The 17689-nt window shown below is 45.4% G+C and overlaps 1 protein-coding gene across 6 annotated transcripts; it reads right to left on the bottom strand.

Moving 5' to 3' along the window:
* Positions 1-50: 50 nt before the first annotated feature.
* On the bottom strand, positions 51-16923 carry LOC117210691 (protein bicaudal C homolog 1-B). 6 transcript variants are annotated; one of them, XM_033453957.1, is made up of 15 exons: positions 16710-16923; positions 15163-15437; positions 14617-14660; positions 11399-11468; positions 8043-8122; positions 6175-6390; positions 5828-6067; positions 5530-5748; positions 4964-5267; positions 4472-4849; positions 4248-4349; positions 3918-4165; positions 3595-3829; positions 3192-3311; positions 51-3109 (listed from the first exon to the last, which is right to left on the bottom strand). In XM_033453957.1, the coding sequence occupies exons 2-15, from the start codon at positions 15380-15382 to the stop codon at positions 2991-2993; spliced, it is 2595 nt and encodes an 864-aa protein (XP_033309848.1). In that variant the 5' UTR covers positions 15383-15437; positions 16710-16923; the 3' UTR covers positions 51-2990. The 6 variants fall into 6 exon arrangements, with proteins under 6 accessions (XP_033309848.1, XP_033309850.1, XP_033309849.1 ...); XM_033453959.1 differs by having other exon boundaries at positions 3595-3823; XM_033453958.1 differs by lacking the exon at positions 16710-16923 and adding an exon at positions 15780-15933.
* Positions 16924-17689: the final 766 nt, after the last annotated feature.

The raw sequence follows: 17689 nt of genomic DNA, 5'->3' as shown, positions 1-17689 counted from the left end.
AACTTGGCGAGATCGCATCAGCAAAGTAGACAAGATTAAAACACCTAACGTTTCGAAACAAGGCGGAACATGGTATATTTCATTTTATTCGTTAGTCTCCGAAAATATGATTCACCCGGATCGTATTTCATCGATTCTGAGAAACGTTTTACGGCGCACGATTAAATTGCCATCATGATAGGTTTTCACGTTTTTACAAACGAAGCGTCTTTCGGAATACGCATCGTACTATATCGATACTATTATTACACTGCGCGTGGAAACATGCTCCAGAAAGGCATGTTCGGTCAGTCGAATGATCTCGCTGGATTGTTACTGTATGTTCGTCTCTCAATTTCTCTTCTCCTTCGCGAATCTTGTATCCGTATTTCGTGTCGTTATTCTCTCTTTCTTTGCGTACAAATAAAAAAGAAATAAAATTCGTCAGCAAGAAAGGGGTTTCAGTTTTTGCGTATCAGACAGATCGAGGAGGAGAGAAAGAGAAAGAGAAATATGCGTCAAGAAATTTGCCATATGCAACGTGTCAGGAAGAAGACAGGAAATAAGACGAACGATACGACCTGTACCGTGATGTTCGAAGGCTAGGTATCGAATGCTTCGTTGTCGCTTCCTTACCTATCATCGTTTCTTTTTTACCTTTCTTCTTCTTTTCTTCCTTTTAATTCTAATCGTTTTAGCAACTAATTGATCTGCTAAATCCCGCAAAATCAGCTGATGCACGTACCTACATGCACATACGTACGGTACGTATGTGTGTTCATGTGTATATACATATATACATATACCTATATTTCTATATTTTTCTAGATAGGAACATCGAAGAACAGCGTAACGCATCTCTCTAAAAAAAAAAGTCGTCGAGCATCGATCGATCGTGTAAGTATCTCGAGCAGCGTAAAAATACAAATAATAGAAAGGACACGAGTGGATTCGCGGTAAAAGGAATCTTGCGGTCATCGATCAAGCTTTTCCTCGGGAACAACAATGATCGTTACGACAAAATCGTTCTGCGACGTCCCATCTCTGCCGCGAAAACAAGAACGATAATTCTCCGCTACGAAATCATGGGATAGGTACACGATTTTTGTTATCCGACCGGTGTAATGATCGGACGAAGAAAATCAAATTCGAATCGAATTTTATCAAAGAAAACGGTTAATGTTCGACACAAACACGAGTAACAGGGACGATCGGGTACAGTCTTGTTACATCACACACATACGCGCGCGCATACACTCGTACGCATAAAGTACACATAGCATGTATTCCTTTTCTAACATTTCGATCATTTTCAAGCATGCGATTTTGCCGCACCAAACAACAATAATTTATGCTTAAAAGGATTTCACAAAAGACTTAGTCAAGAACTATTAACGATAAAATCGTTCGACTCGTTAGACATTCTCGATAAGTTTCATCGAGACGATATTCTGAATATTTTCTTGACACGCGATAAACAATAATTTATATCGCTAGTCGCACCGACAAATGGATCGATCACTTAAATCGCGATAAATTGATATTTGAAGGTGTTTACATCTTTAAATATTGTCGATCGTAGCGAGCAGAGCATGAGCTCGTTGCCGAACGCTTTCATTTCATCCATATACGAGTATACTCAGAAAAAAAGAAAAAAAAAAAGATTTAAAATATTAATAATTTACGTAGAACACGAGTATCTTACTTTCGTAAAACGACTACTGTGTAAACGGACCACAACGTGCAGCTTGTTTTAACAAAAATATTCTCGTTCCCCGTATGTTTATCAAGTAGACGGATGTTGAGACAGAAAAGAAAATGAAGAAAAGAAGAGGAATCACGATGCACTCATACGACGACCGATTATTGAAAATAATTTAGCTGCAGAATCGTTGGGCAGGCATTGCACGTTAGCGGTATAGCTGAGTATAGACTCAAATTATAGTTTCAAGGGTAGTTCGGGAAAGTCGTTTCTCCTGTAAAACGATCGATCGTAATACGGTGAAAAAGACACAACTCGAAATACCCTCGAACGTTCAATCGCCCCCTCCGATCCGCTTCGTGGAAAAATCATTCGCATTTGTACGTTCGACGTCTTTCGCGAGTGAATAATAAATACTTTATTACATTGTAAAACTCGAAAACGCGGCTGCTGCGAGAAAATCCGAAACTCGCGAAAACCGAGAGAAACATGACCGTGTGCCCTTCTTTTCGCTTTATCTTTACGTGAGTTCGCATTTCCGTCTCGGTTGCCAGCTTAGGTTCTACGTTTCTGCCGAGTTTCGAGCTTAGTCGAGATTAAATATTTTAACTTCCCTAAAGCGACAGGTCGCCGAACGTACGGGATATCCTACGCCCATCGCGCATATCGAGCTTCAAAGCCTCGTTTTTCCGCACTTTGCTATACTAATTGAACCGTTATCGTTAATTTATAGATACTGTATACGCCTATCGTTCAGTCCTATTACGAACTCTTCACCGTTACACAAAAACATATATGATACAACGTGTCGAACGACACTACGACTCCCGGAGCATCGTGTTTCGCGCTCCGTACAAAATAATATGAAAACCATATCGATTCGTCGAATATCGCGCGACCACGATAGAAAGACCATTAGCAACATAAAAAAAAAGCTAACGAAACGAAAGTAGTAACGAGTTTCTTAACCTAAGGCACCTTTCGACCGCGTGAATCGAGGACTGCAGGGAAAAAAATAAAAAAAAAAAGCAAACGGTCCTTGACCACAAAAAGAATCATCCGCCTATTCTTTCGGTGCCTAGAATCGCAAATTAACATACTAATTATAACTTGATCCTACTGTCGAGTCGGCGAAAGGGCTCGCGTGATTTGATTTCGATCTCGATTTCGATTCTCGTTCGAGCATCTTGAAACGCAATCGAGTCTGCGTGCGAACGCGAGGCTAATTTTAAGTACGACGCGGTCCTGTCTAAATTCTTTGTATTCGTTCTCACGAATTTTGCGAGACTCGTGACATGTTTCGTCCCTACTACCATTTGGTATCCAGATTGCATTTCTCCATCGACGACGAGGTCGACGACGTGGTCGTTTTGCGTTCCGCACCAGGAGCAGCGCTACCACAGAATGGACTAGTACGTTTGTTCATTTCTGAAAACGTACAGATGTTCGGGTGAGTATTAAAATTGATTGACGTACGAAATCGCTACCAATGAGACAGCCGTTTACGTACCAGCGATTAATAACATTATTTTACGCCTTGCACCCCAAGCGGTTATCCCGATTTCGCATAGATCTTTTTCCGTCAGAGATGGAAATGTAGCCATGTCCACTTCGTGAGATGTGAACAGGCCTAGCAAACAGAAAATAAGCAACGTATAGAACGATGTGAGCGAGCAGGTGAGCAAGCAACACGAAGATGGGATTTACCATAAGCATTGAACGTTAGCGTTAAAACGAGACGTTGTATTATTATTATAAGCGATTTTTAGCCGCCACATTCACGTCAGATCTACGCATTTAACGCTTATAGGAAATCTCACGTTTCCGTGCTTATATCTAGCGTCGAGGCCGATTAACGAGCAAAAGCCAAAAGTTACAGACCCAAAAATTCAGCGAATAATAATTTTACTTACGAATATACTTTTCCAATCCAACGCTAACCAACATGCTGGTTAAGTCATCGTACCGGTGGGTTGTAATTTTGTTCAAATGCGTGGTGGGCGTATGCTCCATATAGTTGGAACTTATGCCGATCTGTCCAACACGGTCTTTACCGGATCCGATTCCAAAGTCAATCTCTCTGCTGAATACCGGCGTCGTTGGTTCCTTCCATAAATCAGATGGATGGGAGGTGGTAGATTCCTGCGGCTAAAAGGAACTTGCCAATATTGTTCTCGACTCGCCGATTTGTATCGACACCTAATGATGACACTTTGGTTAAAAGAGATACGCTTACCTTCTTTATGTCGCTCGTATTTATGGGAGGAATGGATTGACTGAGTCCGTAGCCGGACCAAGCGGAAGTAGGAACACGATAATCGTTGGTACTTGGTTTCCCTTGAATCACTTTCGCCGCTAGTATCTTTTTCTGCTCGTAATCGAAGGGAACGAGATTCTGTTGCACAGCCATTTCCAGCGATTTCTTCTCACAACCCGGCGCACGACGATCGGGTACCGTAATATCGGACAACATGCTGGATATATCTGTGGAACGAAAAAGTTCAGTCCAGAATGATAATCTCCTGTCAATTTCAAGGGGGGAGGGGGGCGTTTGCCGAGCACTCACCTATATTATGACTACTCTCGATAGGATTGACCGGAGATATGTTACGCGGACTGATAGCTGGACTAGATAGAGAACTGGAAACGCTGCTCAACGACGAATAAGCTGCGGTTAAACACAAATAAGAGAAAATATTTTTAATGGAAAGAACATAGCGGGTCGTAAAAGCAATCGCACTTAGAAATATATATCGAATGTGAGAAAATAAGAAAAATGATAAAACTTACCGCTACCTTCCTTGCTTTCCAACGAATTACCGTTCAATCCGTGAGTATTGTGGAAGCCTACAGGCCCGTTCGAATGAAGTTGTCCGATACCGGTAAAAGCGTGATTTTGCAGTCCATGTGAATGAGGAGGCATCGCGTTGTTATGCATTACGTGCTGCGTCGTCAATAGGTGATTAAGGTGTGGATATGGATAAGAGTGATGAAGCGGCAGTGGCGAAAAGATGGACGGTAATGGTGGTAAATGACCCCAATGAGGCGACAGGGCCATCGGATTTGGCGAATGAGGAACAGGCGATACGCAGTATGGAGAATTCTGTGTGTTCACCGTTAATATGCTCGACAAATTGTCCGATAGACTGCTGACTAAACTATTGGGACCTACGAATCATATTTCCACGATCGATTAATCATTAACATTTCATCGACTTGACAACGAATCGTTAGAAAGCGTATCGCTGAACGAGTCAGTGAAATCAATCGAATCATACTCACCGGAGCCATTGCCAGTAGAGTTTCCTTGGAAAATATTAGCAGCGTTTGGAATGTGATAGGTAGCCGGTATCTCGGCGTGCACTCTGGGCTCGTCCAGGCCTAAAAGCTGCTTCCTCGCTTCGTAAATATTGCTGGCGTTTCTTTCGATTCCTTTGATGATCACGGAAAGCGTACTCTGCTTCGGCTTGTGCCTCACGTTTATGAACACGTCCAACGACTGCATTAGTTGGGAAACGTTCTCGCTATCTACCGAAGACATCGAGTCCTCAGGAAGGTCGAACATTAGGACCAAAGGCAGGGAACCCTGAAGAAAAATTTCCTCTGCTTTTACAAGATATCATTTTACGTCATCGTAAACTGGATTCACAAACAGAAATGACGTTATCGGACCGATGTTGTTAACGGTATGATATATGTGTATTTTGCATGCACGGAAGAGGAAGAGAGGCAGAGAGTGCGTTGAGAAGAAGAGACGAGTCAGTATAAGGAAAAAAATATAACAGAACAGATAAACGGTTCACCGATTGGCGATAAGAAAATCGAATCACGCGGACAACATGACCTACCACTAGCTGTTGTCGAGCCAAGTAAACGTTGTGGATGCCACCTGTGATCGTAACGTTGCTCTTCTTTAAGCTAGGAATGTTCGGATCTCCGGCATCTGGGAACATTATTTGAGTGCCTGTGCGTTGCATGATCATCTTCAAATTACTGCTCTGCTTTCCCAATACGATACTGTGATGTTGCGGCGAAATCTCCATCGACATTTGTACTTGTATTTGACTCTACTCGGATGAGGAATGAGATTCGAATAAATCGGATCTTGCAAAGGCGATAACAGAACGAGAGGACGATCGTACTTACAGCTAAGTTTTGGCACATGTAGTGAATTAGAAGCACGGTCGCTTCTTTCACTTGAGATACCTCCCATTCGCAACCTTTGACAACTACCAAAGTAGCATGCAATTTTGGTCTGGTACGAAACATCACTTGAACGTTGTATTTTTCCTGAATTTTAACTACGTACGGCGAAGTGGAATCGGGCACTGTTTGCGACGCACTCATGATTGGTAACTCGAACGAGAAGATCAGAGGCGTAAGATTCTGCAAAGACAAACGGATCGATAGGTATAACGAAGGTACATTAAGCCGGAGGAAAAGGTATATATCGAGATCTGTCAGACACGATCGAGACGAATCTCTCGACTTACCCTGACACGAGCACGGGCACGTTCGACTCCCTCCATTTCTCCCGCAATCGACACCTGGTTGCTCTTCTCCTGATGATTACTTCGATTACTGTCTGGAAAATGGATGTGGCATCCAGTTTCCTCCATCACCCGTTTAATCGTTAGTCCACCCTTTCCAATGATGTGCGAATGGTCCGTGTAACTAACGTCCAACTTCATAGTTACTCTGTTACTTTGCTGCAATCGAAACGAAAGATCGTCGTCGATGTTTTCGAGGTTCCCGTTACTGGCGTAGCAGGCGTTTAACGCCAACGTTGCGTGCGAAGATCGCGAGATCGATCGACGCGGCGTGTATCGGAGCGAAGCGCGAGCACGGTTCAACGACGAAGTCGGCCGAAACTGCGGATAGCGCGACGAGAAAGATAAATTTCGATAAACAGCGGCATCGAGCAACGTAGAGACTAATGGAAAATTACGCATCGCCCACGACGTTAGGAAGCCGTTAAGCTCTTCACGCAACGCGATGTGTTGAATTTTGTACTCGACGCAATATGCACGCGATCCCGATCGTCCGACCGTCTATCAAACATTATGTAAAAGGCTACGCGATTCGAATTCGTTCAGGTTACGACTAGCGTAAAGGTGAACGCTCCCTACGCATTCTGGAAAATTGTTACTTGCCTCTTATTTGCCTCGATCGTGCTAAATTCGCGTGATTTCGCTGCGTATCTCACGTTCCAACGAGGAACAGCCACGACGAGGTTGTTACTTATGAAATCGTGCGACATTCACGGCGTTCGATCGTCAGAGCAACAGGTTTGTAAGTACGTCTACTCTTCGTTTCGTTGGAAGCGATTCGAAACGATCGGAATCGAGCAAAGTCGATGCGGTGCGGTACGATACGGCACATTACTATATCATGTGGTGAGATGTGGCGCAGAGAGTGGATGAGGCAGTGTGTATCGAAGCGGGAGGCAGAAAATGAGTGGGAGACGGTGAGCGAGAAGGAAAGAGCAGTTTGCACGGCCGGTGGAGGACTGTGTTACGTTGGAGTTGGAGATAACGGTACGTGGCAAGGAAATACAAGGCGGCCGATTCGGCCGGTCGGTTAACGCGAGCGAGACTGGTTCGCATGACGTCTCGCTTTCTCGACGAGGAATTCGCGGGGCTCCGTCTGCCTGTATAAATAGAATACCTTCTTCCTATGCGTTGCGGTTACATCCCTTTCTTTCTAATGATTCCGTAGTACCTTGCGACCAACGAGAAAAACAGTCAGACTGCCAAAGATGTTGATACAAGTCGGCGAAAGTTTCACGATGCGAAATGGAAAAATGAAACTGGCTGCCTCGACTATACGACAGTTTCGTGCAGACGGAATGGTGCAGCGACCTCGCGTTAATTCGACTTTTTTGAGAAAGGGCATTGAAAGGAAAACGAAGGAGATCGTTGCTCGCGCGCAACGTCGAACGTTTCCGTCGTCCAGTATGATCGAATACACCGAGCCGTTGCATCGAGTTACGTTACATCGCGCCGTGTCGTTATAGAGGTCTTGCTACGCACAACGCGCGAGCTTTTTATCATTCGATGGATTATCTGTGATAAGAGTGAAGAAATGTTTGTACGGCACGCGGATTCGATCGGTTCTATGCCGCTGAAAGTCGAATTTCGATCGACGAGGTCACCGCTAATCTCGCAGCTCGCGAGTGACGTAATGTATCGGTAAACAGCAGCAAATCGCCCGTGACACCAGTCGCGAGATCGCACGCTTTTATCTCTCTTTTCCGTTGTTCGCTCGATGATACCCTCGCCGACCGACTCGTGCGCGAATGGTTCACCAAACCAACGAAACGAAACGACTACGACGAAAACAGTGGAAAAATGCTGCTTACCCTCGTGTCCAGAATTTCCATTATTTTCTCCTTTGCGGCTCGTACGTCATCGGGTCGACCCGCGACCTTTATATGCGGATCTGTAAAAGAAACGAATTACTATATAACAATGCGACAATATGTCCCCTCTTGGAGTTGCGGGTTACGAGGGATCGCGATCGGTGAGCAGCTCTTGCGCATCGACCGAGCCACCAGAACCGGCTGAGCTCTACAGCAGCACCGAACTGGCACCGAGTCACCGATTACCAAGAGGCTTTTAATATTCTCTGAGCGCCGCTTCTTCGAATATGCTTTTCTTCCTGGGTACGGAACACATCGAATTCGAAGACTATGACACAGACACGACGTTCAGAAATACGTACTTTGAACGCAACAATCGTTCACCGATGATCGAATCGAACCGACAGTTTAGTTCGATCGAATTCCTCTCTCTTTCTCTCTGAATGCAGACAGAGACGAATGCACGAGTAAAGAGAGCGAAGCGCAAAGAGCAAACGCGACCGAGGCGTAAGGAGTATTTCGTAATTGGTCTCGTGGAAGGGATCGTTTCCCAAGAGGCGTAATTCGTTCGTTTCCTTGTTGCACTTCGTCCGGTTGCAGAGGCTGGATTCCGTGCAAACGGAGCTTTCCAAAAAAATCGATACTCGCCGGTGAATTCGCATAAAAATAGCGAGGATACAGAGAGGATGGCGAGGACCAAGCCGGTTGCTAAGAGGAGAAAACTCGGGCCGAATCGAAACGGTGACCCAGAAATAGATCGCGAACGACCGCGCGGGCGACCTTCGCGAATCTCCGCCGCGCGTGGTCTCCTAGCTGCACAGCAAAGGCAAAGATAACGCTGGACGCTAGATCGCGGTCGTCGATTCGCTCGTTTCGCGAGAAGAAACCGAACAAGCGATCGATTATCGAGATACAAGCAACGGTGACCATTTTCGCTGATATAGTCCTTCGCGGGTTACGTAACCTAACACCGATAAATCGCACGCTAGTTTTTGTCTGTGCGTAAACCTCTACTTCTACTCTACCTGCTTCGCTCAAGGAGAACGCTCTTTCGAAAGAAAAAGGAAAAGGATCGGGATTTAAAGTCGTTCGGCACGTTAGGTGAACGACCAAACATTTCGTGGTAATCGAGTTATCTCGACGACCAACGTATCGCTTTTATGCAATCGACGATAAATCTCATCGCGTGTATCGCGAGTCCACTTTCGCAACCTTTCTATTTTGTCAACTCTTTCTCCGACTTTAACTATTTCCGGTTAACAGGCTGACCGAAATTAAATTAGACTTCATTCGCTACATCACAGCGAGACTCAAACGCGAACTCGCCAATTCTCGCGGCTCGGATACACAACCACTTGTTATTCACGATATTATCGATCAACGATACGTGCGATTGTCGCTGAAAATGGATCGAAGCTCGAGAAAAAATAAAAGACTTTTATTTCGTATAAAAATATTCGTCGACGTTCCACGTTGCCGTCATTGATATCTCGATTGGTTAGTCATATTAATCGAGTTACTCGAGAATTCAAGTGATATGATGATTTTTCTAATAGGTGGATCGTGGATGTTTATGCAAAGTTTTTTATATTTTAAATATGACGAATTCAATTAAAGAATCGCAAACTAAATATTGTTACGAACGTTCAACCTTGGATATTATATATATATATATATATATATACTTTTATGTATTATTTACGTTTTTACATCTTTAAATGAATAAAGATGCATGCATAAATGCATAAACATTCACATTCTACTTATAACAACAAGGATAGAAAGTTAAAAGGACAAGTTGATTAATCTGGACGAGACTTTACGATAAACTTCTCTCGTGAACAACCGCGACATGTATACGTAAGTATGCTTATCAATGGAAAAATTCACGGCGAAGAAATCCTTACATTATTTCACATTTGGCTGTAGGAAATACGAATGTGAATACGAATGCGGATGCGGATGCGGATACGGATACAAGCATGAATACGAATACGGATACGGATACAATTGACCTCGCACTCGACCTTTTAAAGACTCGAAAGTAGAATATGTAGCTCCATCATTGAGTGTCACTACCTCCGCGTTGTAAACCAATGTACGTACACGTGTACGATACTCGACTGAATTAGAAAAACTGATTTCCCAGTTCTCTGGGAAAGAACGACGTCGTTACACAGCAACGTTCGAAGCTCTGAAAAAGTGACGATCGTTGGTTTACGTTCTGGCAATGAAAGAAACGTGGCCCAGGGGCGGCAAAGTTCGTCGTAGTGGAGGTAGAAAATCGGTAGGAGGTAAAACTATTTATACCGGATTACGTGATTTATCATGCACAATAGGTTCCTTCGGTGGCAGAGCAGTTTCGGAGGAGAAGGGACGGTAAACAGCTGTTCAAGTCACGAGGGAGGGATGAATCACCGAAAAGTTTCCATGGCGAGAGGTACGCGAGGGAAGGCTACTGGCAAACGAGCAAACGATCGAACGTTTCCGTTCATCGGACGAATTTCGTCTAGCGATTTCGACGCGTCCGACACGCACCGGGAAACGCGTTTTACTTCGCCGACATGCACTGCTGCGCCAGAGCAAGCACACGAGTCGTTTCGTAATCACTTTCGATTAATGGGTGCGCTCTAATTATCGAGGCTACGTTCAGGAACGAGTCGCGTAATCGCGACGAATCGAAGCCGTCATCGGTAGAGCCGGCAACGAGCTCCACGAATTCTTAGTTTCTAGCTCCTAGGTTGTAAATAGAAGCACGACTGTCCGCTAGGCGGAACAAGATCGTCGATGCTCGCAAGTCGTAGACTACGAGCTGCCGTTTGATCAGAACGCGAAAACACGGCGAACATGTGGCGCTGTGGAAGAACATGCAACGCGAGAATTCGCATACACGAGCTGCAAATAGACGTAAGAAAATACACGATAACAGCCAGCGTCAGCTGTCGAGCCAAGGCAACGCAACTACTCGCGTAATCGCATGCCGTGTATATGTAACAAGGTTCGGTCGGTAAATGATAAACAGTAGACACGATCGAACCGAAGAGAAGGAGAGGCCGAAGCAAATCAGGAAACGATCGGTGGATCCGCCGACCCTTCAAGGTCGACAGTGTCGTCGAACCTACTTACTTAGGTTGTGTCACGTCGCACCGCATAGCGTCGTTAGCTCACGTATCGTTTCCGGATGTTTAGCTCTCGCACCGCACTCCGATATTTTCTATCGGCTCGTTTCTAGCAAAATATTTGCCATTTGCGACGCGTGTCGATAACTTCGATCTAAGTTTTCGATCGTCTAAATGCAATTCCGATCGGCGGACGTGCTTCGAAGTACGTGCGAAGTCGCGCAGGCGCGCACTTACCTTTCTTCGACTTTGCTCCGATCTTTAGACGAGACGGCCACGTAACGAAGGTGTTTGTTTCCTCCATAATCTGTAATACATCAAAAAATTGCATTTAATCGCAATCAACTGTTTCGAGCGTTCGTGCTCGCCGTCACGCACGCACACATACGAACTATCAGAGGATCGCGAAGTCGTCGAAGAAAATTGTAAATACGGTCCGGTATCGAAAATTACCACGGTCATCGTTGTCGGGTGGTGATGGTATCTCGATCGGTATCGATCCTGATTACTTCGTAGTTCGATTTGGTTAGTCGATGAATCGTCGTCGGTGAATCAGCAGCAGAGAAAAAGAAAGAGACGGAACGAACTCGGAGGAAAGAAGAGCTACGGTTCCGGCACTTGTATCACAGTCACTGTTCGTATGGTTGTTGGAAATGTTACACCAGGAGCATGATCGTTGTGCGATCTCTTCGGCGACGAGAAAACCCGTTCGGATCGAGAGCGGAGTAGAAAGAATCTCGAATGAGCGGAGACAGCTCCGGGTGACGTACTTTCACTGCCACGACTGTCGAGAGCCGCGAAACGTCCCGCCGCGCCACGCCGCGCCGCGCCGCGTTATCCGTTCACTTCATCGCGGCTACCCGATACGCGCGATTGATGAGCCGACACATCAACAACCATCGACCATCGATGATTTTTATTTCGATCTTTTCCTCCTAAAATTTCACCAAAATCCTTCCACGAGTTTCTTTTTTCGTCGGAATCGTCGCCGATCTTGAAATTCGATGCAGATTCGATCGGGGGCTCGGCTCGTTCTCTGGATCGGCTGCCGGTTAATCGAGCCAACGTTCACGTACACTTTTCACATGCGATTCGTACACCCGATCCGATCGCGTTATCGGTAACGCGGTAGCTAAGTTTGTGCACAAATCGAACTTGGAATTTTAGTTGAGGCAGTTCGCGAACGAAACCGCAACCGGGAAAATGACGAAAACGATGCCGACGACACTCGCTGCGCTTTTCAACGTGACCGGCTGTCTGGTTGGAAGAACGATGTTCGGAACGGCCACGTCGTCTCTCGCTTTTACCGCGTCCGGATCACTGGCACGACTGACTGACTAACAGCATATAATGTAACGGGACGGCTCGGTGAACCGCCTCCCACTCGTCGTCGTCGCGACTCTAGCTGTCTCCGTTCCTCCGGAGTTCCGTACTCCCTCCACTATTGCCTCGGCGGAGAAACGACAGAACAGAAACGAAGTAACGCGACCCGATCGCGACTATACTCCAACCATGCACCAGAACATCTCAGCCGTTTCCGCCTGTTTCCATTGCCTTCTCCTTTCTTCTCTCTCTCCCGCGACGATTTAAAGAGCCGAATACAAGAACAGGTAGTTTTCTGCACGATTCATCCGTACGATTCACCTACGAAACTTTGACTCCGTTTTCGGGCGGCTACTACCTGGAGACCTGTTCTCGACTTCTTTGATGTTCGGTTCATTGATTGCGTTACACGCGAAATCCTATTAATAGATCACAGACGCGCATCTGTGCCGACAACAATCGATAAAATCTAACGATGTGCAAAAGCGAATGCAAACGTGAACACGCAATCAGATTCGAATGAACCAGTGTAAGCTAGAGTGAGTGAAACGAAACTAAGCGAGACTAGACATGAGAAATACATACGTGGAAGTAACACGGCCGGAAAGTTTCACGGTCGGTCGTTCGATGGAACGCGTGAATCTCCTCCGAGCAGGGTTACCTGGAAGCGCATCAGATACATTTTGCGAGCAGGCACCATCGTAAAAGTTTGAATGGCAACCCGATCGACAGAGGTAAAACCGTTTTAGATTCATAGGGAGATTTGAAAACGAAAAGAGACGAGAACAGATAATTCAGCAAACCCGACAGCACCAACACGAAAAAATGTTTTGACGTAGAGCTTCGGAGGAGCGAGATTGAGTGTGTAGCGGCGAGTCGAGTAATGCCGGTCTATAAATAATCGGGCGGTGTATTTCCAGGGCCCCTTTTACGCAACGTGTCAACGATAAGGATAAGCGCGAACGTTGCCTTCGAACACGACGGCAAACGTTTTGCGTTCCCTGCGCTCGTCTATGCGTCCTACACAACACGCGTTTATCGTTGTTCCAACTATTCGCAGGTGCACTACGCTCTACGCGACAAGCGTATCATCTATTATCTCACGACCATCGCTTTTACCGAGGAGAGAGGAACATGTCATATGTCTTTCGTTCTCGGATACGCCTTCCAGATGCAAGCTTGACTCCACGTAGAACGCAAACGTTAATGGTCCGCAAAAGATCGAATTCGAAAGATCGGCGAGTAGAAAAGAGAAAACTTTCGACTCGAAGCCAAAACACCGAACGGTGACTCGATAGGACAACAATTATCTGCCGCTCCAGCAACAGCATCAAAGAAAATTCTACAGAAATAGCTCCGTTCGGTTTCGTATAATCGCGAGGTCGCAACACTCTGTGCTACGAGCGCTGTTCGCGAAATCCGTGACGTTTTGCGCCATCGTTCTTTCCACGGCTCTTACCCGTCTTGCGTACCCTACATTCGTTTTTCTCGAGAAGAGACTCGAATAAATACGCGTTCCGATAAAAATCCTCAAAAATCGAGTAAGATCGCGAACGAAAACAATGCGATGATTCAAACGTTGGACGATAGGTTTAATCTGAAGTTAACACAGAGTTAATGTCAAAAATGGGAGCAGCGACGGAGCGACTAGTTGTCGATGCTATCGAATATTTCGAGCAACGAGTCACAGCGTGACGCACGGAAGGCGTAGTCCGAGTCCGCAACAATGACGATGACAACAAATTTAAGGCTGACCTTCCGTCCACGCAAATTGTATTATGTATTTTAAATTAAAATCGACAATGAAATATAGGTGTCGTTAGTCTTACACGATTACATTGCCAGAAATACGATACGTGTTACGCGTTGCATGTATATATTTTTACACATTCTTCGTACGACATAGGTCATAGGTTGCCGATGTCGCATGAACGAAAAATCTTTTATCCGGTGACCGGTGATCGGTAGAGTGTTCTGTTCAACTCGTTGACGAACAATACTCAAAGAAGACAAAAAGTACACTGCGTAAGTTCCAGAGAAAATTGGGGAAGATAATATAGCGCGCGGAAAACGAGTTTGATTACCGGATCGACCGATCGAGATATCGACATGAAGGACGTAACGCAACTTACGTTATGAAAAAACGTGTCCGCTAGCTTGGGTGCGTCATTATCACCTGTAAACAAAGAAAAATGTACGGTCAGGGTACAACGAACTCTCGTCCGTTTGTTCTTTTTCTTTTTCGATACATTCCATCTTCGAGGATGGATCGTACGTAAAAAGACAATGAAATGTTTGAAGATATTAATTAAGGGCGAAATCAGCGAGCACAGCTCGGACGTCAATTCCGACTTTGACACCGATTTGATTTGGTTCGTCAGCCAAACGGATAAACTTATCGCTGATATTTACGTGATTCGCTCGATTTCGGCACAGGCGTAAATATCTACATATGTATGTAGAGCGTCTCAATCAAAATAAACGTTACGATCCTGGTATTTCTAATCGTGACCAATTACCATTTGACAGTCTCTCTAATTCCGTTTACAAACAGATAATCTATTTAAATCGCGCGATATGTAGCTTTCGAGAATCGTAAACTCGCATATCGAATAAGAAGGAAAAAGAGAGAGAGAAAAAGAAAAAAGGTCAGAAATCGAGTGACTCTGACCACTCACCTAGAAGCATCTGTTCCAACTTTCGGCGATCAACGCGAAATCTTTCTTGCAGCAGGTCGTCTGGATTGCCAATGCCAAGTACAGCCGCAATGTCGAACAATTCTTGGCGACTTTCGAAGCCCGATTTACCAGAGACGCTGGTCGTCATTGTGCCCTCCGACGTCTCGGACATCGTCTCCGTCGCTTTTCTCTCGTTTTGTATCACCTCGTCGGGTCTCATCTTGTCCAGATTCTTCGATAACCACTCTTCACCGTTCCAACTCGATCAATCCTTCCTGTAGAAACAAATACAAAACGGAACGATTTACATATTCACTCAACTGCGGACGACACAACGCACGAGTCAAGGATAAAGGCATCCGAAACGAGGGCAGCGAAAACGCGAAATTTCGGGAAATCTGGGAATAATGGCGATGCGGTATCGGCCCATTTCTACGAGGAAACGCGATGATATCGATCGTGAATTCGACGAGCGTGTCGCGTCAATGACGCGCACGAAATTGAGCAGCGCAATGATCTCGATCGCGCTATACGCCATGCCAGTCCCCTTATTTTCTCTTTCTATATTTTCCCGCCATTTCACTTTCTCCTTGATCGTTTGTTTCTATATCTCTAACCCCGTTCGAATCGGCGCGTCGTCTTCCTTTTCTTTCTTCCGTGTTCCGTGTTTCGCTCCGTATGCGTGGGTTGTACGCTACCACCACAGTCCAGGACCAACGACTATAGGACGCTTATTGCCCACACCGTTCGCGTAAATAGCTTAAGGGATTCCGGTGAGCGTAGCGCCACCGGCCGATTTCTTGGAATTCGAGCTGAATTTCGTGGAAGAGGCTCGACAAACCAACCAATCGGAACCGGTAATTGCCCGGCTGACGATTCACTCGACGCGTGGTTTTTCTTATCCCTCTCCCCCCTCCGCCGACGCGGTTCGCGAGACTACCTCTGTCATCTACCTTTCTCTCGTTGGTGTTCTCTTCTCGCTCCAACACACCTGTGCCAACGAATGTCTGCAAAAAATTGTTTTCGCCAACGCGCGACATGTCGCGTGTACCTACGTGACTCATGCCTCGTCGATTACCCTGACGAAAACAATGCATTCGATCGCCGGACGATACCCTAAACTTAATCCACCCGATACCGAAACTATACCTGCTGATACCGTCGAATTTCCGATCGGGACGCCCTTGATCAAATTTGCCGCCATCCATCCATTCACCCCCTATCGCGTCCCAAATTCTTTCTCGTCCTTCCTCCATTTGACATTTTGCTTCAACCTCGATAGATATTTGCTTCCTTTGAGTCTCGCCTCCTGTCCTTCGCGTAACCTCAACGTAATTCTACTAATTTTACACGGTCACGAGATGAGCGGAATGTAAGTCCATGTAATAATTAAAATCGTTATACTTGATCAAACTCGAAAGAATCGCGATACAATGGCGGGGCCGATCACAGATCGTAATTCGAACATTTACCGAACCTAGCCATTTAAATAAATAAAGACTCGTTTACTGGCTATCCAAATGGATCGACTGTTCCAACATACGAACCTTGATTAACCGGCGCACTTTTTGCGTCGTATCACGATGAAAATTCAAGCGAACCTTGGTCAGTCGAGACAATATGGAACGTTTGACGATAGTGAACACGAAGACGACGGAAAGACGATAGCAACGACGAGGTGAACAACGAGGAAGCGACGCGACGACGGCACAGTCTTTCGCTACGTGCTTCCTACGACCGTTACCTTGACACCGTCGTGATGGACTGTGTCAACGAGGGTTTCGTCTCTCACCGGTTAATACCGATCGCTACCGACCAGTGCCGATTCATCGCCTATTCAAATTTACTCTGGAACTAGAACGTCGCCGAAATTTTTCAGCATTTCTATCTACCCGATTAATTGAGCCTGCTCAATGAGCAACGCAGTTAGGTTATGTATAGATTCTGTTCTTTTTTCCTGTTTTACGCAAATTACTTTCATCCTCGCATATAGCAACGTTTTGTCAGTTGTATATCTCAAAATTGCGTGATCGATCTTCTTCCTTTGCTTAACCTCTTACTTGGCCAATATGAGTTAACGCTAGTAGTACTAAATCAATCAAAATAAGTGTTTAGAATGAGAAATTAATTTGCTTTTATTCATTTTTAATCCGTAAACATAGAAGTTTCTGAACAAAGGATCCGCTCGCACCGCCCCATTACGTCAAATTAAACAAACGCTTACCATAAACATAAATTGTCTACGATTTCATATGGTCTTCGTCTCGATTATTCATCAAGGGTGAGTTATGGCTAGTTGCGCGGTCCACTAGCTGTCCTCCGCGTCCTCCAAGGAAAATCGAATCTCAACTAGCCTTGGTCTACCAATCCTGGTCATGCTTTGAAATGTCTATTTTCGTCACCTGTTGAAAATCTTACATTTTACAAGAAAACGACCGTACTGCGATTCTGTTCGTGACCGATTGTCACCGCTTTGCGTTGGCGCTCCTCCTGAGGACTCCGATCGCGTGTCGATTTCAAAGCAGAC

Source organism: Bombus bifarius, unplaced genomic scaffold (genome assembly GCF_011952205.1).
Source record: "Bombus bifarius isolate JDL3187 unplaced genomic scaffold, Bbif_JDL3187 scf7180000008208, whole genome shotgun sequence".
In the NCBI taxonomy this organism is placed as follows: domain Eukaryota; kingdom Metazoa; phylum Arthropoda; class Insecta; order Hymenoptera; family Apidae; genus Bombus; species Bombus bifarius.
This window is presented reverse-complemented; position numbering and strand designations above follow the sequence as displayed.